Source organism: Podarcis cretensis, assembly GCF_951804945.1.
Source record: "Podarcis cretensis genome assembly, chromosome: 6".
NCBI lineage: Eukaryota > Metazoa > Chordata > Lepidosauria > Squamata > Lacertidae > Podarcis > Podarcis cretensis.
In genome coordinates this window covers 6,102,017-6,126,427 of record NC_137175.1, presented here as the reverse complement: position 1 = coordinate 6,126,427, position 24,411 = coordinate 6,102,017, and the positions used below count along the sequence as shown (strand labels likewise).

At 40.7% G+C, this 24,411-nt stretch overlaps 1 protein-coding gene and 1 long non-coding RNA gene across 6 annotated transcripts in view; both read left to right on the top strand.

Annotated features, from left to right (window-relative positions):
• The window catches only part of LOC307218115, a 281,127-nt gene that overhangs the window by 192,154 nt on the left and 64,562 nt on the right, over positions 1-24,411 (top strand). The gene's annotated exons all lie outside the window — the stretch shown is intronic.
• Positions 1-24,411, top strand: part of ZBTB46 (zinc finger and BTB domain containing 46) — a 54,455-nt gene that overhangs the window by 19,337 nt on the left and 10,707 nt on the right. For 2 of the 5 annotated variants that reach the window (XR_013839632.1, XR_013839633.1), the window contains 4 exons: positions 6,322-6,603; positions 11,440-11,612; positions 13,447-13,498; positions 13,585-14,143. Coding sequence is in view for 2 of the 5 variants with exons in the window: in XM_079979219.1 (XP_079835345.1) it covers positions 6,322-6,603; positions 11,440-11,612; positions 13,447-13,498 (507 nt within the window). In the remaining 3 variants the exon portion in view is untranslated. Of the gene's footprint in view, positions 1-6,321; positions 6,604-11,439; positions 11,613-13,446; positions 13,499-13,584; positions 16,589-16,815; positions 20,262-24,411 lie in introns of those variants that run through there. The other 3 variants (XR_013839634.1, XM_079979219.1, XM_079979220.1) reach the window with 3 other exon arrangements.

The window sequence follows — 24,411 nt, the reverse complement described above, 5'->3', positions numbered from 1 at the left end:
GAATTGTTCCATTTGGCAAGTAGAAATGCATTAATTAACAGAACAATCCGAAGACCATGATGTGATGTTGGAGTCCTCCCCTGTTTCCCAGCCTGGTTCTAGGGCTGAGGTGGCCTTGCTTTCCTGCTGAATGACTGTCACCTCTTGGAACCAGAGCAGGCAAGAGTTTTGTTAGACCTCAGTGACTTTTGGTAATATTGAATATGATGTTATTCTGGTCTGTGTGATAGATACAGGGCTTGCCAACAATGTTTTATGTTGGTTCTGATCTCTTTTTTTAGGATACAGTGGTGCTGACAAGCTTCTTCTTGTCTCCATGGCATGCAGTTTGCAGGGTTCCAATTTGTTCCAATGCTGTTATAATCTACATGGAAACACTAGGAAACTTTGTCTGGAGATTTGAGCTGGGCAGTCATTAGGTGTGCTGATTACATCCAGCTTCTTCTGCTTCTAGGAAAGATGTTGAGATCCTGACTCATTTTCTAGGTGATTGTAGGATGAGACCTGATGATAGTTCAGTTGGTAGATCGTGCGACTCTTAACCTCAGGTTTTTGGGTTTGAGCCCCAAGTTGGGCAAAAGATTCCTGCACTGGAGGGGGTTAAATCAGATGACCCTCATGGTCCCTTCCAACTCCACAATTCTATGATTCTATGAAACTAATAAAGTGAAACATAAATCGGATGAGATTGGTATTCTGTTGGTTAGTAAACTTGATGATGTCAAAATTGTCAAAATCAGATGACCATGAGGGTCATCTGATTTAACCCCCTCCAGTGCAGGAATCTTTTGCCCTACTTGGGGCTCAAACCCAAAAACCTGAGATTAAGAGTTGCATGATCTACCAACTGAACTATTGTCACGTCTCATCCAGGCTCTTCTGAATGAGATTGTGCTGAACGATGTGTAGCTTGGGAGTGCTTCCAAATCTGACATTACTCCTGGATATCTCTAAGGTGACTGTGGCCAGGATTGTAGGCAAAGCTTTGGCTACATCCAGAGTATAATCTTACAAACTCACTATTGTACAACTTCAGTGTCTCACAGTTTGTTTCCAGGCCCAGTTCGCAGTACAGTGGTGCCTCGCAAGACAAAAAGAATCCGTTCTGCGATTCTCTTAGTCTAGCAGTTTTTTCGTCTTGCGAAGCAAGCCCATTGACGGCTTAGCGCTATTAGCAGCTTTTAGCGGCTTTTAGCGGATTATTGGCTTAGCGGATAAGCGGCTTAGCGCCTTAGAAAAAGGGGGGGGGAGGGAAAAAAAGTCGGAAAAACTCGCAAGACATTTCGTCTTGCGAAGCAAGCCCATAGGGAAATTCGTTTTGCGAAGCGCCTCCAAAACGGAAAACCCTTTCGTTTAGCGGGTTTTTCATCTTGCGAGGCATTCGTCTTGCAGGGCACCACTGTACTATCTTCTTTGCCCTTGAAGCTGTTTGGGGCTACGCTAACATTTCTAAAAGATCACCTCCTCTCATTTGAGCCCACCCACCTTCACAGTTATCAGGGGAGACTTGTTTTTTGTTCCTTCTATATCTGATGTGTGACCAGTGGTAGGTGGCAGCACTCAAACTGCCCAGGAGTCTTGATTAATCTCCACTCTATCTGCAAGGCTAAAACAATTATGTGGGTGTATATTTTGCATTAGAACAATTGTGTGGGTGTACTGGTTCTTGGGGAATCTGATCAATATCTGCTCTGGTATCTTACAACTGTTTAGAAGATTGCTTTTGGTTTTTCTTTTAGATTATTTTGGTGGTGATTTATTTTTTTCTCCAGAGAGAAGTAGTGTATAGATATTTAAATAAAATAAATGAATAGGGCAAGATGGTGTGACGAATCTGTGATAAGATCTTAATTGGCACTGGCTGGCTAATTACTTTATGGCCCCAATTAGCCCCAGTATAATGCGGTCCGGCACGCTTCCCAGCCAAGCTGCTCTCAGACCTTCTTCTCTCCGGTTTCGCCTTGCAGAGTAAAAACACAGCGGATCAAAACTGTTGCAGTCTGCTTCAGATCCAAACACACCAAGCACTGTGTGTCCAAATTTCATCAGTTCTTTATTGCAGCAAATATTTACAGCTCAGCATTTCTCAGCTCCTCCTGGACTGCTAGCATTCATGACGTCCGTCTCTCTCAGAGACACAGAGAGAACAACAAGTAGAGCTCCTCCCTCCTTCTAAAACGTCAGAATGGGAGGCACAACTCAGAACACAATTAACCCAGTAAGTTCTGAATCCCAACACCCCCTCTTGCCGAGCATTCTGACAAGACCTGTGGATGTACCTTTGCAGACCTCTGTGAGATCAATCCCTTCCCCAATGCCTTGCGCCCTCTCCTGGCGTCCCTGTCAGGCATCTGTGGAACATCCTCACAACTCTCAGATTCGCACTGTGCGAAACTTACCCACGCACCTGTGGCCTGATACCTTTCAGGTGGAATTCCCTTCGTTGTGCGACTGGACCGCCTGGGCACAAACTCAGGCACTTCCTCTGACTCACTGTGGTCAGCAGGTGTGTCCCTTGCATCCTGGGATTCCCCCTCTGACTTAACGCGTCTTCGAACCCTTGGAATTACCCTCACAGGAGAACTAGGCTCACTCTTGGGCTCCCTTTTTACAACTTGCGGAGATGCCCCATCCTGCTCCTGACTTTGGTCAGTGAGCTGATCGTCATCAGCAGACTCAGCCCCTGGCTCTCCTTCCTCCTCATCAGAACCTTCCTGCTCTGAATCAGAAAGACATTCTGAAAGAATATCGCGTCTGGCAGGGGTCTTTGACCTTTCCTCCTGCTTACAGAACTCAGCGTGTTTACTGATCAGCAGCTTACTCTGATCACCTGACGGGTACGCAAACCTCCATGCACGAGCCGCTGGCTCATACCCACAGAAGATCATTTTCTGGAACTTGGGTTCACCTGGCCCTCGCAAAGCTTCAGGCACCAGCAGCGAGGCCGTTGATCCGAACGCACGGAGGAAGTGAACCTGCGGTTTCCTCCCGTGAAGCATGAAAAACGGTGTGTCTCCTACCACTGAATTGTAGGACCGATTCCAGGTGAAGCTCACATATTTAACTGCCTCCATCCAAAACTTTGGAGATAACCCAGAATCTGATAGCATCACCTGTGCAGCTTTAACCAGAGCCTCACTTCTGAGCTCTGCCACCCCCCTCTGTTGAGGAGAAGTCACTGTGTGACTTATCCCTTTCTTGTGAAAGAACTTCTGCAAAGCAGACCCAGTAAACTGTGAACCTCTGTCACTAGCAATTTCCCTGACTCTGGTGGAGAACCTTAGTTCCACCTCCTCAATCCAACGACTAATCAGCTGTGCTGCATCTTCCTTGGATTTGAGACCATGTGTCCAGGTGTTCTGCGAAAAATCATCCTGCAGCGTCAGCAGAAACCTGGCCCCTCCCAAACTTGGTTCCTTCATGGGACCCAACAGATCTATGTGCACAAGATCAAAAGGTTTTGTGGTTACCCTCTCCACCCTGAGGTAACTGCACCCTCTTACCTTTGCCTGTCTGCAAGCCTGACAATCTAGGACTCTTGCACATTCCTCAATTCTACAGCCTTTGGAAACCTCAGGTAGCACCTGTAGTTCTTCAAGACAAGCATGAGCTGTCTTCTTATGCCACGCACAAGAACATGAAACATGAGTGGGAACTGTAGCACGCAGGGCTTGTGCTTTCTCAACCTTCCCCTCACCCTCCAGAGACGTTTTAAGAATGAAGAGATCATTCTGCCCCTTTGCAACTCTAACCAGTTGCTTCCCTCCTTTGGAGATTGTACAAACATCATGTTCAAAGCAAACCTTAAACCCCTTTTTCAACAAATAAGGCACAGATAAAATACAGTGTTGCACTCCCGGCACAATGCAAACTTCCATCTGCTCCTGCAAAACAGAAAACAATACATTTGCAATGTTATTCACATTTTTCTTTTCCCCACTTGCAAACTGAACAGTTTTCCCAGCCGGAATTGCCGTGCAATTCCACATCTCGACTGCAGGGGTCTCTGGGATCAGGTTGCAGTTAGCTGCTGAGTCGATTACAAAGCGAAAAACAGTGTGTCTCTCAGAGCTGTCCTCAAACAAAGCCATACTGGCAACAAACGGCTCGCTGCCCCCTCTCTTTGGGCTTCTGCAGCAGTTCTGTCTGGTTGTCTTGGCAACCAACTCCCCCTTGCTCAGGACCTTGGCAGCTTCCGTAGAAGTAGCCTCCTCCGTTGCCTTGGAGACCGGCCTGGCCTCTGCGTTCCCACGCGACTCTTTAGGCCTTATCTTCACTTTGTCCAGGTGGCCGACCTTGAAGCGTCTAGCTCGCCTCAGCCTTCCAGACTTTGGCTGACGACGACAATCCCCAGTGGAAAAATACTGCCCAGGGCTCCTTTCAGCTGGCCTGGCCCCCCTTCTTCCGGAAGAGCACTCTGTGCCAGCCCTGCCCTCGCTGAAACTGCGTTCCACTTCAGCACTCACAGTGGAAAACTTTTGAAACTTGCCTTTGGAATTCTCAGCCCCCCCGACTTGCACCTCAGGGACTGGGGCTACAGCCATTTCTAGGCTCTTCATGACTCCTCCAGGGCCCTGGCATCCTGCTGAAGTTTCACACAAACTTCTCAGCACCTCCCAGGCAGCCCTTGCTGACTTTACGCCCTCCAAACTGGGCAAAAGTGATGCATGTACGCATGCTTTTAGCATAGCAAGCTCTCTTTGCATTCTCTGCTGGCTATCTTCAGGCAACGCAGCCTCAAAGCCTGTAATGTCTGTCCCTTCAGGATTCAGGGGAAGTGGCTCTTTCTGGCTTACATCCCAAAGCCCAGTAACCAGAAACCAACCCCTTACTCTTCTGGACCAGGTTGCCCAACTTCTTATAGTGAGCTTTTCAAGCGGAACGTCCTCAAGAACCTGGCTGTCTGCCATTCTCTCCTCTTTCCCGGGGCCCCAGCTGTACTCACGTATCACCAGTCAGCCCTCCGGCACCCGATTTCTCAGCTGCTTTCCCAGCTCTCTGCCTCAGCAACTCTTGCCTCTCTGAAGCAGGCAAAACACAGAACGCAGACCTCCGCTCCGTCTAGCGTCCTCCCAGCTCTTCAAAGCTGACTTCAAAGCTCACCGGCAGACTCTCAGCAACAGTTTTATTAGCGGTAATTAGGTCCCCCATAACCTGTGACGAATCTGTGATAAGATCTTAATTGGCACTGGCTGGCTAATTACTTTATGGCCCCAATTAGCCCCAGTATAATGCGGTCCGGCACGCTTCCCAGCCAAGCTGCTCTCAGACCTTCTTCTCTCCGGTTTCGCCTTGCAGAGTAAAAACACAGCGGATCAAAACTGTTGCAGTCTGCTTCAGATCCAAACACACCAAGCACTGTGTGTCCAAATTTCATCAGTTCTTTATTGCAGCAAATATTTACAGCTCAGCATTTCTCAGCTCCTCCTGGACTGCTAGCATTCATGACGTCCGTCTCTCTCAGAGACACAGAGAGAACAACAAGTAGAGCTCCTCCCTCCTTCTAAAACGTCAGAATGGGAGGCACAACTCAGAACACAATTAACCCAGTAAGTTCTGAATCCCAACAGATGGGTCTAAAACAAGCTTTCTGAGGCTTCACTATATTCCGTGCATGGTTTGTTGAGACATGCACATCGTTTGAAGCATTTACTAGTCCGTTGTACAGTGGTACCTCGGGTTACATATGCTTCAGGTTACAGACTCCGCTAACCCAGAAATAGTACCTCAGGTTAAGAACTTTGCTTCAGGATGAAAACAGGAATTATGCTGCGGCGGCAGCGGAAGGCACCATTAGCTAAAGTGTTGCTTCAGGTTAAGAACAGTTTCAGGTTAAGAACAGACCTCCGGAACGAATTAAGTACTTAACCCGAGGTACCACTGTATTCATAATGTTGTGAAGTTGCAATATGCTGTTGGAATAATTGCAACTGAGCAAGTATAAAGGGGGCATTAAGGTTCTGTTTGTCCATAATGATATTGCACTATTGAGTGTGGTATAGAGTGTCTTCAGCAGCAGCCACATTTCCCCAGATGTTACTGCTACTATTTTAACAGCAAGAGAGTTTATTTTGCAAAATGAGTGCATAACTTTGCAAAAGTGTGTACTGCACAAATGTAGCAACAGTTGTATTATAGCATCAGATGAAGGCATCATAAAACTGGGGAAAAGACAAAGTAATCTCAGCTCCTTCATTTTAAGCAGGCATATTGATTCTGATGCTGTGGAATGATGGATGGAGGAAGTGCTACAAATGTACATATGGCTGAGAGGACTCTATTGTGATATGTTTACTAATGTTGGGTTTTTCTTCCACCTAGGTGTGGATCTGACAGGGGCAGAATCCAGCAACTCTGACAGCCGAATAGAGAGAGTGGACCTTTATGCAAATGTCGAGGAAGCACTCCTAGGAGGCGAAGCTGGTTATCTCTCTCAGCCTCTTACTCCAGAGAAGGAAGATGCGCTCCAGGCTGTAGCAGTTGCTAATCTGCGGGCAGCCCTTATGAGCAAGAACAGCTTGTTGTCCCTGAAAGCTGACATGCTGGGAGAGGAAAGTTCTCTGCTGTTCGAATACTTACCCAAAGGCACACATTCACTGTCTTGTAAGTTGCTGTTCCTTTGTACACTACTTAAAAGTTAAAAGCATTCATAAAGGAGTTATTTAAAAAAACAGTTCTAGGCGCTCTTATTTTGTATCCTTGTATGGTGCATCCCAAAGTAATGCAATTTTAATTATTTTGAGTGCTATGCATGTAGAGCCTTAACAAGGTGATACTTGGGCCTAGCTCCCACAAACAGCAGATAAGTGGAAAACCTATGCCTTAATTATACCATTTCATATTGCAGATGATGGGCTTGCACAATTAAGTGTTGCTTCATACAGAAAAATACCCTGTGTGTAGAAGAGTTATATCCTTGCCTTCCTCCTGAAATACTAGCTTTCTATTCTTAGGTATCTTTTTCATGTGAGGCAGAGTAATTCAGTCAGGCAAGATCCTGTGTTACCAGCAGATTTGTGACAGGTGGCCCTTGGTCTGTCGAAAGTTGCTGGTCAGATAGTGGCATTTGTAAGTAGATGATAATTGGAATCTGCTCCCTATCAGCCTCATGAAGGGTAATCTTAAATTGGCAAGCATATATACACATGATTCGTAGAGGGTTGAGGTGAGAGGAAATTGAAATGCAAGAAGAAGAAATAGAAAGCAGAACAGTTGAAAGCAGAACCTGAAAGCAGAACAGACAATAAGGCAACTGGTAAGCTAATTCACACATCCCACTGGAGTTTTCTTTAGTTCCCTTGTTGAAGTAGGGCCACCTTAAGATCACTTAGAGTGCTCTGATTGGTTGAAATGTTCTCCTATTAATTTTGGGATATTAACATTCTGAGCACAGTTATGTCCATTTATTTGTTTTGTGTAGCCACTGATCTACATAGAATGCAGAAGGGCAGTGCTGACAACAAATGACATATATTAAAGCTTGTGCCTTAATAAATTTGTAGTGGTTAAGGTGCCACAAGACTATTTGTTTTTACTTAATAATGTGAATCCATAATCTAGGCTATGAATCTAGGATGGTTGGCAGTTTTTATTGGTGTGTTGCTGCTCATCTTGTTAGCCAATCAAATGCATATTTGTTTACCAAGCAGATAGGAAAAGGCATCCCTTTTTAAAGCCTTGCTCCATAATAAATCCTCTTGATATGGGATCAAAAACTAACAGATGGGGTTAAAGACACAATTAAGATGATTGTGTGTTCAGTATTTCCTAAATGACAGAAACATAAGGTCTTAAGTAAACATCATTTAATTTCTTTCACTATGGTACAAGTTTGGAGGTGGCAAAGAAGACAGTATGTGTGGGCCAAAAACACAGCGTGTTTGTTATCCAGCTAAGTCACACTCAGTCATGAAACAACTTCACTGTATTGTGCTCCCTGAATTTCACTTCTACTGAATACCATGTTCTGCCATTATTACCAGGAGGAATGGGGAGAGAGATGAGGTAACCTAAATGGGATATCAAATGCAACTAAGCTACTAAGCCCTCCACCAATATATATTCAGCAGGAACTGTTGCCTAGCACAAATAGGGTAAAACAAATAGGGTAAAACTGTCAGTTTTTGTTTTGTAGCTTTGAGACTACCGTATGGCAGGCAGAATAACACTGTGATCTTGTGTCATTTGAAGCGTTTCTCAAGTGTTTATTGCATCATAGATTCATTGAGTATGCTGAGCAACTTTTTATTTGTATTTCTCTTGCAATCCCAACATTTTAAATGTTTCTTGCTGCTTTGATATGACCACTCAGGAACTTGATGTGGAAGGGATGCCATGGCAGTGCTTTAGTTTGTGACACAATGGAAAGCAAAATGGAGAACTTGAACCTTTGACGTAGAAGGGATAAATATATGGGTTTCTTGATATTGGTGCCACAAATAAACTAAGAAGGTATTTGGCAGATATTTTTGTTTAATATTAGAAGAAGAAAAAGTGTTGGGTGGTTTTTATTTTATTGATTCATGGTCTCTGACGAGTACTGTTGCACTCATGTCTTGCATGTGGGTTTTCTATAGACATCTGATAGGCCACTGTGAGCACAGGCTTCTAGAATGGATAGATAGGCCCTTGGCCTGATCTAGCAGGGTTCTCTGAATATTCTTGAAAACAGGTAAAACTTAACACAATGTAGCTTTGGGTGATATCTTGAGTAATGTTTGAGTTTTGCTTATTTGCTGAAATTTAATATGCTGAAATTGTATATATTTTGATAATTTAATCCACTGGAACACATTAAGGTTGCAATCATAAGTAACTATGAGTAACTCAGTGAAACTTGCTTCCAAGTACATATGCAGTGAATCCAAGCTCATCTCTTGTATTTTTTAGATTTATTTTTATTTATGTATTTTATAGAAACATTCCAAAACTTTGAAACAGTAAATTAACACCTCCACTACCCAAAAACCTGATTTTTTTAAAACGTCTCTTGTAAGAGGGCAACAGAAAAGAGGCTTTGGACTATTTCAAAAATACTTTGCTATTTATCAGTTGAGGTAGTCTTTGGAGACTCCTCTCCAGATGCGTCCATCAATTGAGGTACAGTGAGTGGCAACCAGGGAGAGCCTTCTCAGGGATAGCGCCTTGATGGAATGAGACTTACCTTGCACCTACACTTTTTTGGTGTCAGTTTAATTTCCCAGGCTTTAAAAACTATTTCACCCCTAACTGATTTGATCTGATGCTGCCATTTCCTCCTGCATTTAATTTTGCTGTATTGTGTATTTTTTGTAAGTCAGATTCTGTTTGGAAGGCAGTATGTACATTAAAATAAGATTTCCTTACCTCCTCTAGGAGGAGGTCCAACAGTTTTGGGGCTTTTGCAAACAAAAGGCTTGTATTTAGAATAGGTTTCTACTAACTAGGGCAATTAAACACTTGAGGGACTTCAAAATATTAAACTTTAATGGTGTCATTGTTTTATTTTATAGTGGAATCTGTGTAATGATATTTAGGTATTTATCAATCATTTTAATAATAATAAAATATCATTGGGACTTTATGGGAAGTCAGCAGTGGGCCCAGTATTTGATAACATGACATGAAAAAAGCATTATTAAAATAAGCAAATAAATTAAAAGCACCAAAATAAGTTCTTTATATGAGGCTGAAAGTGAAATGTGTCAAATTGCTTTCAAATCAATGCATTTGCAATACACTATTCAAGATTAAAACATGTGGAAATTACATGTCTGGAAACCTTTTGAAATAATATATATAATCTGCTGTGAACCTAAGGAATAGAGTGTAAGACTTGAAACTTTTGTTACTTCATCCTTGCTGAGTGGCTTTTCAATGGAATGAATAATCTTGTATATAAATTGGGTGTTTGGAGGAATGTGGTATGGAAACACTGTTGCTAATCCTTTGGCTCAGATGTGTTCTTAAACATTTTCTCTCTTATAATTTATGATAGCTTTTTGATATGTCTTAAGTTTAGTACCTCATGTTATTTTTTATGTCATCTCAAACTATTTATAGTAGCAACTTATGCATCAGGTTACATGTACATTTGACCTTAGGTTTTATAAATCAAGTGACAGTCAATGCATAAAAACCTTCAAAAGCTAAAGAAAAATGTTTGTGTTGTGGTCATTTTTCAAAAGTACTTTTTATAGAACATGTTTCTTGCTATACATTAATTTTAACAAGATTTAAAACATATATTCTGTTGCTCTGATACTGCTATTTCATTCTATGCCTTCAATAGGATTGTGCTTCTTTCTTGCTTTTGCAGTTCAGGATAAAAGTTCTTTATAACCACCATTTATAATCAGAATTTAAATAGTTTTGTGGTGTGTGTATAATGCTATCTGATAGCTTAATCATCACACAATTTATTTTGATACATACACAGTTTTCTAAATACATTATTGGTAAGAAAAAGTTCAATTAACTAGTTAATCATACCGTAGTACTGGTCTGGTAGCCTCACACAGGTTCAGAGTGTGCCTAACATAGGTTCCTCTGTGTTACTCACCTTATTGCTACCATTTCAAGTCTTGGGATTAGGCTGTTAAGTCTAGTATTTCGTAATAATTAGTGTTCTATCATGTATGTTTAACTTAAATTCTGCAAATATTTGAAAATAAATTGCTACACATACTTCACGTTTTGTGTGAATAGTGATGTCTTGTGTCCCCAGCATATTGTACTACAGTGCCCTCAACACAAAAATATACAGTATCTGTACCTTGTGTATTTGATCGTGAGATTATGTTTGAGGCTGTATATCATTAGTGGTCCCAGAACTCTGTGAATTAACTCAGAAAAAATAAGACTTTTCGTACCAAAAAGCATTATTTTTGTGGGCTATGTTTAAGCTGGATGTGTGTTGTTTTTGTATTACTTTCTCTAACAGCAACAATGCTAGTTATGACTAATTTAAACATGCTAGTCATTATTAGAGTCTGATGTGTGCATGGGTCTCCCACTGCTGGCTGCAGCAGAGCTCCATAAATTCCTTTTCTGATTGCATAATTGCTAATGAGATGACTTGTTATGACAGTAAGAACATCCTTGTCCTTTTTATGTTGAAAATAATTTTTTGAAGTTTTAAAAAAATGGCAATGAATTAGTCACATACAAAGAACGGATCATTGTATCTTTTGAAAGTTGTTCTCATTTTTGTGCTGCCTTGTGTTCTTTTTCTTGTTTTGACTTCCTTTAGTGACCATTATGCTGCTGTGTGATATAATTCCCACCACACTTTTGGGTGGGGAGGCTATTTAAAACAGTCAATGGGCCTGGAATCTATGTGGCACTTCGTTCACTCCCACTGACAGAAGATTAAGCTACAGCTGTTCATTCCCTGCCTTTTGTAAAACCACCAGCTGGTGCTAGTTCATGTGGGTGAGACTCGTTTCCTGTGTTCCTCAGGGTCTGGCACCAACTTGAATCGTTCAAGGGGTGAATGTGATGGCAAAGTGGAAGCATCAACTCCTCCTCTGCTGCCTTCATCACACCTTGCCACTCAGAGCCCCACTACCATCATCCGCTCTTCTGGTGAAATATCACCAGATACTGTGAGAAGAGCGATGCCTTCAACTCAGGTAATATTATAGTTATCTGGGGGTAATGCTAGTTTTTAAGTGTTATAAAACTTACAACTGAAATTGTGTCATCATGTTCAGTTTGCTATTCTTAATGTATCTTAGAATTTGGAATTATTAAAATTTGTAACAGACTTAGGCTATTTGTATTGTCCGTAATGTGGTACTCTCCTTTACCTTTTCTGCTTTGTGAAATTCTATCAAAATACAAAAAATGCACAGAGTAATTTGTTCCTTCTGTTCCAAACAGCAGTATGTTTATGGAAATATGTAATACTAACTCTTGCAACACACTTAATGGTTTTGATCTTCAGCTCCCTATATTATAGAAACACTTTCCTGAACTTTTTAAAGGAAACATAAAGGCTGGACTAGAAAAAAATACTTCAGTCTAGCAACCAGAATCAAGCATGTACAGAATTGAGAGCTTCCTAAGGACCATTTATCCACTATTTAAAAACTTGGGCAATAATTATTCTAAATATCAAAAAGCATGGCAGGAATAATTATTCTTCCTGTAAATGTAGCTGGTCTTGTAAAATATATCATATATTATTATTATTAGTTAAACAACTGTTTCCCTGATTTTAAAAAAATGAAAGAAAACTCATCATCACAGACAACTTGATGAAAGTATTCAGTAGTAATTACATCTCCACCCCACCTCAACTAAATCACCCATTATGTCTCATAGGGAAGTACTGTGTAGCTTACAAGTAATATTATGCAAATAACTCAAAACTTGAAACTATCCAGTAATTAATCCTTTTAAATTAAACAATACTAAAATGTAGTTAAGGGTGGGGGTGGATAAAGGAAACTGGAGCAGATAGTTCTGGTTGGGGATAGTTAAACATTTTTTTTGGAAATGCCAGAATTTAACAGTTTGGTGCTAAGGATCAATTAATGTTGGTATACAAATTGCCCTTCTGGGTCTCACTTAACAAGGTCTCTCATAACATATCATGGCCTACTTCTTGGCTTCATAGCCTTTCCTTCATGGTAGTGCTTCAAAATAGAAAAGAATATGCTCGCCTGGCACCATCATTCTATATCATTCTATCATTCTATATTCTAGGCACCAAGCAGTTACTTTCCTCTTTAACCAGGTCTTTAGCCTCTACAGTCATACCTCAGGATGAATACGCTTCGGGTTAGGCAAATTCGGGTTGCGCTCCGCGGTGACCCAGAAGTAACGGAGCGCGTTACTTCTGGGTTTCGCCCCGCGCGCATGCGCAGACCGTCAAAATGATGTAACGCACATGTGCGGAAGCGCCGAAATGTGACACGCACAGACGCGCAGACACGGGTTACATTCGCTTCGAGATGCTCCGGAACGGATCCCGTTCGCATCCTGAGGTACCACTGTAACTATCTTTGGCCTCTTAGGGTGGGTGGGGTGTTTTAAATGTATTTTAAATGTCTTAATGCTTTTTTTGTGCATCTAAGTGGGTTTTTGTAAATTGCTTTGAGTTACCTTTGGCAAGAAAAAGCAACCAACAAATTTAATAAATGATGATGTTGATGATGACATGGCATACCTGTGAAGCTCTCATTTCTGTACAGAATCTACTGAACACAGATTTTTTGAGATCACAAAATGAACAAATATACAGATACTTAACAGTTCTTATTAGCAGTTTGGGTATATGTTGGTTATATATTTTGAGCATACTTTTAGGTATGAAATGAAACATTGATTTGAGTAACTAAATATTTGTAATGAAGATTTGCAGAAGGAGCAGAATTACAGCGAGTTTTAGTAATTTACAGGTGTTAAAGTACTTTATGTTCTCTGTGTGATCATTAACATAATTGCACTTTTCTTTTGCAGGTCACCTATGATGGATTTCTAACACTGTGGCAGTTAGATAGTTCTGAAACAGGTAAATGGAAAGAAGGAAGACTGTACATTAATGATTTAAAGTATAAAACTTAAAATTTAATTTTTATGCATTTCCTTTTTTTTTAGATATAAATGCATCACAATCTGAAGATGTGGACTTGGTCCACGAGGGTTTGTTCTTGGATTCTTCTGGCCACAAGAAGCTGAGCTGTGCTTTCTGCAGAAGATTTTTTGAATGTGTGGAAAAGCTGAAGGAACACATTAAGGAACACACTTTCCCCATGATTGTCCCTTTTGATGTAGTGGACTACTCTGGGCCAGTACTGGCTAACCTTTCTGAGCACATATCTCCAGGGCAATTTGCCCGTTTCCAGTGTCCAAAGTGTCCTGCTAGCTTCACACTAAAATCCAACATGGATCGTCATGAAAAAACAATCCACTTCAACAGGAAGAAGATGCAATGCCCTTGCTGCCTGAAACTGTTCCGAGACAAGACAGACTTAAACCGGCATCTTATGTCTGTGCACTCCAGCGAACGTTCGTTTATGTGTCTTTTTTGTGGCAAGGGCTTTGGTACCCAGAAAAACCTCAGTACTCATATGAAAGTTTGCTATCTGGGTTCTACACAGCCAGTATCTGAAGAGTTTCTGAATCGTATTGATCAAAATCAGGAATCTGATGATGAGTAAGAAAACTGTTGGGCAATGGAGAGAGTGAGATTAAACTCTTAGAAGTGTATTTCTTAGCTACTTTGACTGGGTAGTGCATTCTGCTTTGTCAGCAGTCTCAGTGCTCAGTACAGTGTGAATGCTGAATCAATGGCCAGGTAATGAAAGAAAGTTGTAAACCTCTTTAGCCCCAGGTTCTATGGTTAGGATTCAGACAGACATAAATCTAGGAGATGCTTCAGACTTAAAGAACAAATACAATTTTGTTATTCAGCAGTAATAATCTTAAGAGAAAATGTTAAAGAAAACATTTTTGTAGACAAAACAAGATTATTCTTACAGACAGCATCCCATAGTCCCAGGGTAGTTCTGCCTGAGTTGCAGTGTCTTCTGGGTAGATATTCACTTTTAGATTTTAACAGTAGGTTCAAAGGATCAAAAGGTTTTCCATTCATTTTCTCAGCACATTATTTATTAAAAACATTTCTCTACCTCCTCCCCACATTATCTGAATACAGTATACAGCAATATTAAAATATATATCAAAAATACAGGGAGAAAATGCAACTGAATTAGGACAGAGTTATAATGTACTTGGATCAACCACCAGCAAAGTTCTGGCAGCACAGATGTGGTAGAACATCTGTCTTGCATGCAGAAGGCCTCTGGCTCGATCTGCAGTATCTCTGGGTAGGGCTGGATGAAACCCCTGCCTGAGATCCTGGAGAATTGCTGCTAGTCGGTTTAGACAACACTGAGCTAGATGAACCAAAGATGTGACAATGTGAGGCAGTTGCCTATGTTTTTAAAAGGCATCTTTGAAATGCCTTTTTAAAAAAGCAGGATTGAAGTCACCTGCCGTCGAAGCCTGCTGGAATGGTTGCACAGTTCAAATATCGGCAAATGAATATCACATTCAAATGATGTGTCATGCGGTGATCAAGAGTAAATGTTTTGTGATATGCAAATTTCATGTTTATTGTAGCAAATTAAGAATGCATTATGTCTTTTAAAAAAAAACCAGTTATCTCATTTGCATAACTTAGAGAAGCAGGACTTAAAGGAGCATCCCTTTTCTTGACTCCTAGCTTCACACCTGTATATATGAGGATGCATATGAGGGGGTGGTGGAATGCTAGAAAGAGTAAAGTGGGGAGACCAAAATCAAAGAACAGCATCCCCTGAAATTAATTGTGATGTCAGGTGATTGACAGGTGTCATCTTTGGCCTGCCAGGGGTCAAGAAGAGAGTGATCTGGCCCACTAGCCAAAAGAGGTTCCCCACCTCTGTACTAAATGGGCCACAGTATTTTCAAATACCTTCACCATCTGTGAATTGTATTCAGTTGTAATGAGTGTTGTAATACAGCTAGATGAAAGTGGATTTGGACAGTTAGCTCCCATAGAAATACTTCAAAAATGTAAAAACAACAACAACAACCCAATTTCTCTAAAATCTGTCGTTTCTTCAATCGGGTAGGCTACACTTCTTTTGAATCCTAGAAATCAGGACAGTATAAATGAGAGACAGCCATGAAAATACTAACTTGTTTTTGGTGTAGCTAAAAGATGGACCTGGGTACAGAACCACCTTGTGATAACAAGCACAAATCTTGGGCCATCTAGAGCACACCTAAAACTGAAAACCTGCCAGCAGGTGTTATGATCCAAGGAGAAATGTTTCCCATTAATAGTTGCTTGAGAGGAATATTATATAGAAGCTTGAAGGAGGTGTCCAGAAATGGCCTGAAGACTAATAGTGAATAACTGGTGGGTAGAAAAGGGAAGCCCCCAAAGGAAAAAAGATTTTGAACATTACTTATCTATATATTCCCATTCTCCTTGTGAAAAGAACTACAACTTGCTCCACAATATAAGATTTTTAGTCTTCAGGACAAAGGTATTTAGAATTTATTAAACTAGTTTCCCATCTTTGTCTATTGCTGGTACCAGTTCTCCTTTAATGGCTGTATAAAAATACTTCAAGGTGCTTCAGTATTTTTTTTCTTAAGTGTTCCAAAGGAAGGCAGGCATTCATTTCTCACGATAATAAGAATCCTGTCCTCCTTAGGCTATGTTATTTCCAATTACAATTCCGGAATTTTTTTCACTTAAAATTATTGCCTGTTCTCTGCTTGATTATTAGCTTACTGACTTTGCTTTGAACAACTGTAGAGGCCTCTCCCCCTTAATGTTGTTTTTTGTTATGCTGCTGCTGTTGTTGGTGTTGGTTTTGCTTTTCATTTTTTGTTGGTCCTGTAAAAATGTCCTCTGGTAAAATCATTTTAAAAGTACTTTTCACACCCTAGTCTTGTTAGGAAGTCCCGTTCTTGGGGAAAGTCATTATTTTCTTTCTTGCTGCCTGTCAGCCCACATCTTCCTCTTTTGCTTCTCCTCTTGGAGAACAGACCTACAGATATGTTAAGAACCAAATCCCTATCATTTGTAGAATAGAATACAGTGGTACCTCAGGTTACATACGCTTCAGGTTACATACACTTCAGGTTACAGACTCCACTAACCCTGAAATAGTGCTTCAGGTTAAGAACTTTGCTTCAGGATGAGAACAGAAATCGTGCCCCTGCAGCGCATTGGCAACAGGAGGCCCCATTAGCTAAAGTGGTGCTTCAGGTTAAGAACAGACCTCCGGAACGAATTAAGTACTTAACCTGAGGTACCACTGTATTGAGCAAAAGTATGTGATATGTGCATAGAAGCCCCAGTGATTGGTAGAAGTGACTTCTAGTTTCACCTGCCTTAGTCTTAGCTTCAGGTGCAAACTACCAAGGAGATAAGTTACTACCGATTCCTCAAAATTGGTTTCTAGAGCTTCCTTAATCTCTCCAGTCCAGAGATTATGTTGGGTGACACTAGAAATACAATTTCTTGCTGGGGGTGGGGGGCAAAAATCCAAAGCCAGTTGGGGGAAAAGCTGTATTTGGACCTTTTGCCTTTTGAATAACAAAACCCTTCTTGCCATCTCTTTCTTGACTAGCAAAAATTTGTGTTTGGCAGGGCATGAGCGTGCAAGCAAATACTTTTTCTCTTCCAATTAGCACAACTAGCCTGCCATTTTACCGTCTGGCAACTGCTGAATAATTTACTTTGCTCTTTGACAAACAGTAGGTCATGAGAGAAGAAAGCACAGCAGGGCAGACAGAGATCAGCACACAGGAGTTGAGAGGGGAAAAAGGGAAAGCTCTGTGTCTCTGAAGGAAGAGCTCTTTTTTATTTGCTTGCATGATGCTTATTTTTTGCTAGTAAGGAGACAATGTACAGTATATAAGGTGTTGAGGCTAAAACAGAATAGCTACCCATGAAAGTCTCCTGCGTGTGTCCCACTGAGTGCAGCACATCTTGGATGTGTGTAAAATGTTCCTAATGGGTAGTTCCTACTAGGATTTAGTGTCTTCAAAAGACTGGGTGGCCATTGCATGTACTCAATCCAGACAGGAGCAGTATCGTAATATTTGCATTATGACCACCACCATCAAAAAAATCATAAATCTGTGAGCTGGCTTTCTGTGCTTCAGTGTTAAACAATATTAAACAAAACAAAGATATAGAAATGGCAGGTTGCTGCCTTAAGATTCAGCATAGTCTTTACCCAGAATAAAAGACTTCAGGTGGCATCAAAACATAGAAACTTTTGGAAAGTGGCAAACACCATCTTGTCTAACAGTGCCCTGATTGATGACCATTCAGACGCTACATACTGGATTATGACCCCCTAACAGCCACACACACACCCCGGCCAACTAGTCTTTTTTTAAGCATTAAGCTTGAAGGAAAAAGCTGAAATTCGGAAGCTAGCTGAGTTTTTCATTAATTCTAAGAAGGGTATTATGATACTGTTTCATTTAGATTGACACTACTTGATTTTGTTGTCATCGTTATTTATTGGTCACTTTTATCAGAAAAAAACTCCAAGTGACTTCCAAAGAACAAGTATAAAAACAGAATAAAACAGTCTTAAGTACACAAGTACTGTATTATCTATGCACAGATCGAACTCAATCCCTCCCCCACTAAAAGATAAGCAGGAAATTAAGATTTAAAAGCCTGGGAGAAAAGGAATATTTTTGCCTGGCACCTAAAGACACCTAATGTTGATGCCAGGCAGGCCTCCCTGGGGAGAGAATTCTGTAAACTGGGAGCCCACCATTCTGAAGGCCTGTTCTTACATGTATCATAAAACTCTGCCTATGTTTAGTGAACCAAATAATCACTAGCCATCCTGGTTCCTCTTAAAGACTGTCATGTTATAAACTGAATCCATTGCTTGAATTTATAATCCTGTTTATGAAAAATATTCAGTGTATAGCAGACAGTGTATTGCTACAGTAGACTTGCTGATTCATGTTTGATGATTGGTGTGTTCATTTTAAACTAGAAGATTGGGTGATTTTTTATGATGTATATGATTGTAGGAATTACTCTATTGCAGGCATAGGCAAACTCGGCCCTCCAGATGTTTTGGGACTACAACTCCCATGATCCCTAGCTAACAGGACCAGTGGTCAGGGATGATGGGAATTGTAGTCCCAAAACATCTGGAGGGCCGAATTTGCCTATGCCTGCTCTATTGGAAAGGTTAGCTAAGGGGAGTCATTGAACAAATACAAGTAATTTGAGCATACCACCACCCCAGAATTGTTTCCTTGTGTTTCCACTGTATCCTTGAGATTATAGGGGGGAAATGCTATTTCATAGCAGTAAATCCAATGAAATTTAGGTACATGCTTTGCTCAGTCTTTTAAGCAGGTGTGCATTAAGGGCAGCAGCATAGTGAACATTCCTGCTCCATTATACATTATAATAAATGTATATTTTAAAACATCTTAACATTTAGTTCTGCTATGGTCCTGATTGTGTAAATCAAATTTAATTGATTAGGGCTGTGCTGTTAGGCCCTCTTGAAGATAAAGGAGGCAATTTTAACTTTCTGAGAGTGGTCATCATGTTGCAAATGAAGTAAAAGTTTATTATTACTGGTAGTAAGAAACTTGCGTGAATAGTAAGTAAGGTTTCAGTCCTAATCCATTTACCTGAGAATCAGCCCCAATAGTGCTTACTTATGAGTATACATGGTTAAGGTTGTACTTTAAATTGTAATAAATCTCCAATCTAGTGTGCTACAATTATTCTACCAAAGAGGTTTTCTATTTTTAAAAAAGTAAAGCCATAAAAAGTACCTCAGAAACAATACTTGAACTTATAAGAACACTGTATGTTTTGATAACAATAACACTTTTAAGATGCAAAAGTATGCATTTTGTGTGAGTGAGTGAATGAATGAATATATTTGCAAAGTGAATGATTTCTGAAACCTTTTAAAGGTTAACAGCATTACTTGTAAATAAATGTTCATTATTATGGTGCTATTTACAGAGTGTTGCTCTATCATTATTTTGTCCTTGGTGACACTGATAATGACTCTTATAATCTAATTGGGATGCAGTGCAGCAGCATCTTTTCTTAACGCAAACCCAAATGAAATGAATTCTTCTTTTGCACAAATCCAGTGCTTGCAAAAGAAACGATGGATAAAAGAAAGGTGCAATGGGAGGAGGAGTTCTTGATACCCCCCCTTCACTGAGGAGTGAGCCCAGTTTCTTTTTTGACAGTTAGAAAGACAAGTACATACCTACTAGCAAATCAAACACTGCTTCAACAGTGAACCTTTCTTCTTCTTCCATTCATTCCTGTTTTACACGACAACACCCATTTTTATTTTCTAAAGCACTGGATGCATCTGACCATCCATCATCTTAAACATTTTAAAAATAGCTTTTATTAGAGCACAAAACTGGTCAGGGGATGGAAGTGGTATTTCTTGGTGACATGAAGGACACCAACCAGCCAGGCAATGCTGTTTACAGATCGCTTCTCTTGCAAATCTCTTGTATATTTTAATTGTGTTCATTAGACAAAAAGTATGCTATAAATGTCTGTACTATAGCACCTTTACTAAACTATTAAATACTTCCAGATATGTTTATTGTCACTACTGTGAAATTCAGAAATAAGCTGTGGAATGAATGTAATTTCTAGTGGTGCTCTTGTTTTACAGAGCTAGACATAGGTGCATATTTGAAATGGGGATTGTTTTAAATAAAATTTTAATTGAAAAATGTATTAACTGTTGCCTCTCCTTGACCAATGCATTGCCAAAGTTTGCTTGAGGAGGAAAGTTCTTTTTTGCTGACAAAGAAATTATAAAACTTTAAGCACCTAGACCAATAAAATACCAGTAGTACATAGTAAAAAATTCTCTAGTCTAGTTTGCTGGTCCCATCTGCCTTTCAAAAATGTAAATTGCTATATTGTATTTTTCATTTGGTTGTGCATATCTTGTGTTTTATAGAAAAGATAGAACAAGGTTTGTAAATAAACTAATACAGCAAACTGAACTTTCTTCCCTGGATTCTGCTGTGCTGCATTGTGGAGAACTCTGCTTTGGATTTTAACTAGTCAGTTAAGGCTGCAGTCATATGCACACTTACCTGACAGTAAGTCTCATTGCATTTATAACTTTTGAGCAGACATGTATAGCATTGCACTACAACCATGTCTAATAATGCTCACTTGAAATGCAACTGCAATCAAGCTGCTCCCAATGGCAAGATTAACTTCCCATGCAATATAATGTTTGTATATTTCTATTTTCTGTGAGCCACCTCACAGACATGCAAATACAGTGGTGCCCCGCAAGACGAATGCCTCGCAAGACGAAAAACTCGCTAGACGAAAGAGTTTTCCGTCTTTTGAGGTGCTTCGCAAGACGAATTTCCCTATGGGCTTGCTTCGCAAGACGAAACGTCTTGCGAGTTCTTGCGAGTTTTCCCCTTTTTTCTAAGCCGCTAATAGCCGCTAAACCGCTAATAGCGCTAAGCCGCTAATAGCCATGCTTTGCAAGACGAAAAAACCGCAAGACGAAGAGACTCGCGGAACGGATTAATTTCGTCTTGCGAGGCACCACTGTACAGTAAGTAAGTAAGTAAGTAAGTAAGTAAGTAGGTAATAGTTGGTGCATCTGACTTGTGATACATTTTCACCACATCTAGCTTAGCATGGATGGCCAGCATGGTTCTCTCCAGGTGCTGTTGGCCTTCAACTCCTATCAGCCTCAGCCCACAAGGCCAGTGGTTAGGGATGATGGGAGTTGTAATCCAGCAAAATATAAAGATCCACACGTTCCCTACACCTGCTCTCCAACATTAAACCAGCCATGGGAGAAAGCTGTCTGACCAAGCTCATTTCTGTGGTATATGGAGGCTATGAGCAGCATTAAAAACAAGCACTATCTTCATAGTTCCAACATGAATTATAAAAAAAAACCCAGTTCCAGCTGTTCCAGACTTTACAAATGTAGGGTGCACACACAGAGATTCTATTTCAATCAGAATTTTGGCCCAGTTTCAGCAAAGAAACTGCCTTGGTTGCCCTCAGTCGGAAGAGAAATGAGAAATGTGTCCCTATTAATTCTCCTTGATCTTTCAACAGCTTTTGACACCACTGACTATGCTATCCTTCTGGAGCAGCTGTCCCAGTTAGGGGTAGGTGACACTGCTTTGCCCTACATGGATGATCGTTTCCAGAGGGTGATGCTTGGCAAGTGGTCTTTGGCCCCTAGAGCCTTCAGTGTGGAGTTCCTCAGGGTTCAATGTTCTCCCCTTTGGTGTTTAACATCTACAGGAAACTGTAGATCTCAAACTGTTGTCAGCAGTATGCTGATAACACATAGCTCTACTTCTCCTTTACATCTGCAGGTGTATGTGATAATAGATCTATAGAATCCTTACAACATATACTATTCTTTTGTCCACTACATTCAGTTTCTCGGATCAGATTTTTGTCCCCTTTATTATTGGAAATCTCGGGTGACTCCTTGGAAACACAGCTAAAACATTTACTGCAAGATTCTGATCCGAGTAGGTCTCTTTCTGTTGCCAGATTTCTGATAACAGTATTAGCTTATAAGAAGAAAAAGGGATTACTTTATAATTATTGATTTTGCCTAAATAATATTGATCTATATTGATAATTTGATATTTTAAGCGCTATATTGTTCTTATTTTAATGGAATTTAGAAATTTACGGTTTGAGATGTACTTGATTTAAACGTATTTTAATTTATTGATTTTGCTTTGTTATGCCTGTTTTGCTGTATGTTCTGTTGAATATGGGCCTATGGCCGTAATAAACTATCTATCTATCTGCAGGTGAGGCAGTGGATGTGTTGGACCGTTGTCTTGCTTCAGTAATGAACTGGATGAGAGCCAACAAACTGAAGCTCGGTTCATATGAGACTAGGCACTGTTAGTGGGTGGTTCCGTAAACCAGATGGGAGGGAATTTGCTTGCTCTTGATGGGGTAACACTCTCTCTGAAAGAGTGGGTATACAGCTTGGGAGTGCTCCTGGATCTGTTGCTGTTGCTTGAGGCTCAGGTGGCCTCCGCATGGAGTGCTTTCCATCAGCTCAGCTGGTGGCCCAGCTGCACCCCTATCTGGACAGGGATAGCCTAACTTCTGTCGTCTATACACACTCTAGGTTAGATTACTGCAATGTGTTATGCGTAGGGCTGCCTCTGAAGAAGGTTCAGAAACTTCAGCTGTTGCAGAATTCAGCGGCCAGGTTGCTCCATGGAGCATGAGTTTGAGCATATTATACTGATCCTGGCCCAACTGCACTGGCTGACAATTAGTTTCTAGGCCCAATTCAAAGTGCTGAATTTGACCTATAAAGCCTTAAACATCTCAGGACCTCAATACAGTGGTGCCCCGCAAGACGAACGCCTCGCAAGACGGAAAACCCGCTAGACGAAAGGGTTTTCCGTTTTGGAGGCGCTTCGCAAAACGAATTTCCCTATGGGCTTGCTTCGCAAGACGAAAATGTCTTGCGAGTTCCTGCGGGTTTTTTCCCCTCCCCCCCCATTCCTAAGCCGCTTATCAGCTGATCCGCTAAAAGCCGCTAAACTGCTAATAGCGCTAATCCGCTAAGCTATCAATGGGCTTGCTTCGCAAGACAAAAAAACCGCTATACAAAGAGCCTCACGGAACGGATTAATTTCGTCTTGCGAGGCTCCACTGTACCTCAAGGACCACCTCTACCCATATGAACTGACCCAGACTCCGATATCACCCACCACCTGAGGCCCTTCGTCATGTGCATCCTCCATGAGAAATCTGGAGGGTGGCAACACGAGAATGGGCCTTTTCTGCAGTGGAATGCCCTCCCCAGGGAGGCTCGCCTAGCGCCTTCACTGTACATCTTTAGGCGCCAGGCAAAAAAGTTCCTCTTCAACCAGACCTTTTCCCCAATTAACATTATGTGTCCTTTAAAATGTGTTGTGGAAGCAAGGTGGTTATTGTTTTGTTCTTGTTTTTATTAAGTATTTTGTATTTGTATGCTGTGAACCACCCTGAGTTCTTTGAATGAAGGATGGTATACAAATTTAATAAATAAAATATATAAACAGTAGCTTTGAGAGTTGTTGAAGATGGTATGATTTCAGTAGCCATTGGAATGATTCCCTCGCACATGTGCGTTCACTCACTCACACACTCACAGGTGGTTTTTTTTGAAAGAGTACAAAAACCTAAAAAGCCTATGAATAGAGATTATAATCGGATGAGATATCCGCAGTCTTAGCAGGCAGATTTCTGTTATACTACCTTCTGCTCTCGGTTGTCGTAATGAAGCTTTGAGAAATTAACCAATTACGTACATGGCTGTCACTTTCTTTGTAAAGTTGCTTGTTCTGTGTCTGTGTCTGAATAGTTTTTAAAATAGTGAAGTTGAAGTGCAGGCTGTAGTTAACCCTCAGTGACCTTTACTTGAACGGCATATAGTTTGCTCATTTTGTCTAGACGTTTTAGTAACTGGTTTATTATGAACCTATCTAATACAAGCCATTTATTTTGTCTAGTCCACTGCTAGTGAAGAGGGGCAACTGGAGAGGGGCTATCACTATAACTTGATCCCGTTTGCTGATCACTACCTTATAAGAATGATACTTGGATATTAAGAAGACAGGTTGTATTGGGTGTAGTCAAAGCGAGATGAATCTCTTAAACATCAAATAAGAGCAGACTAAGAATTAAAATTAACTCTTAGATTAACTCTTAGACTTTGGTATAGAATTATAAATCCTTGAAGTATTTATTTTGACTGATAACGGGTGTTTAGGTGTGATAATACTGTACATCTATTTCAAATTGTGCTTGCAGTACTGCTTGATTAAAGAATACAATCTTAACTTTATGCTCCCTCTGTTGTGTGA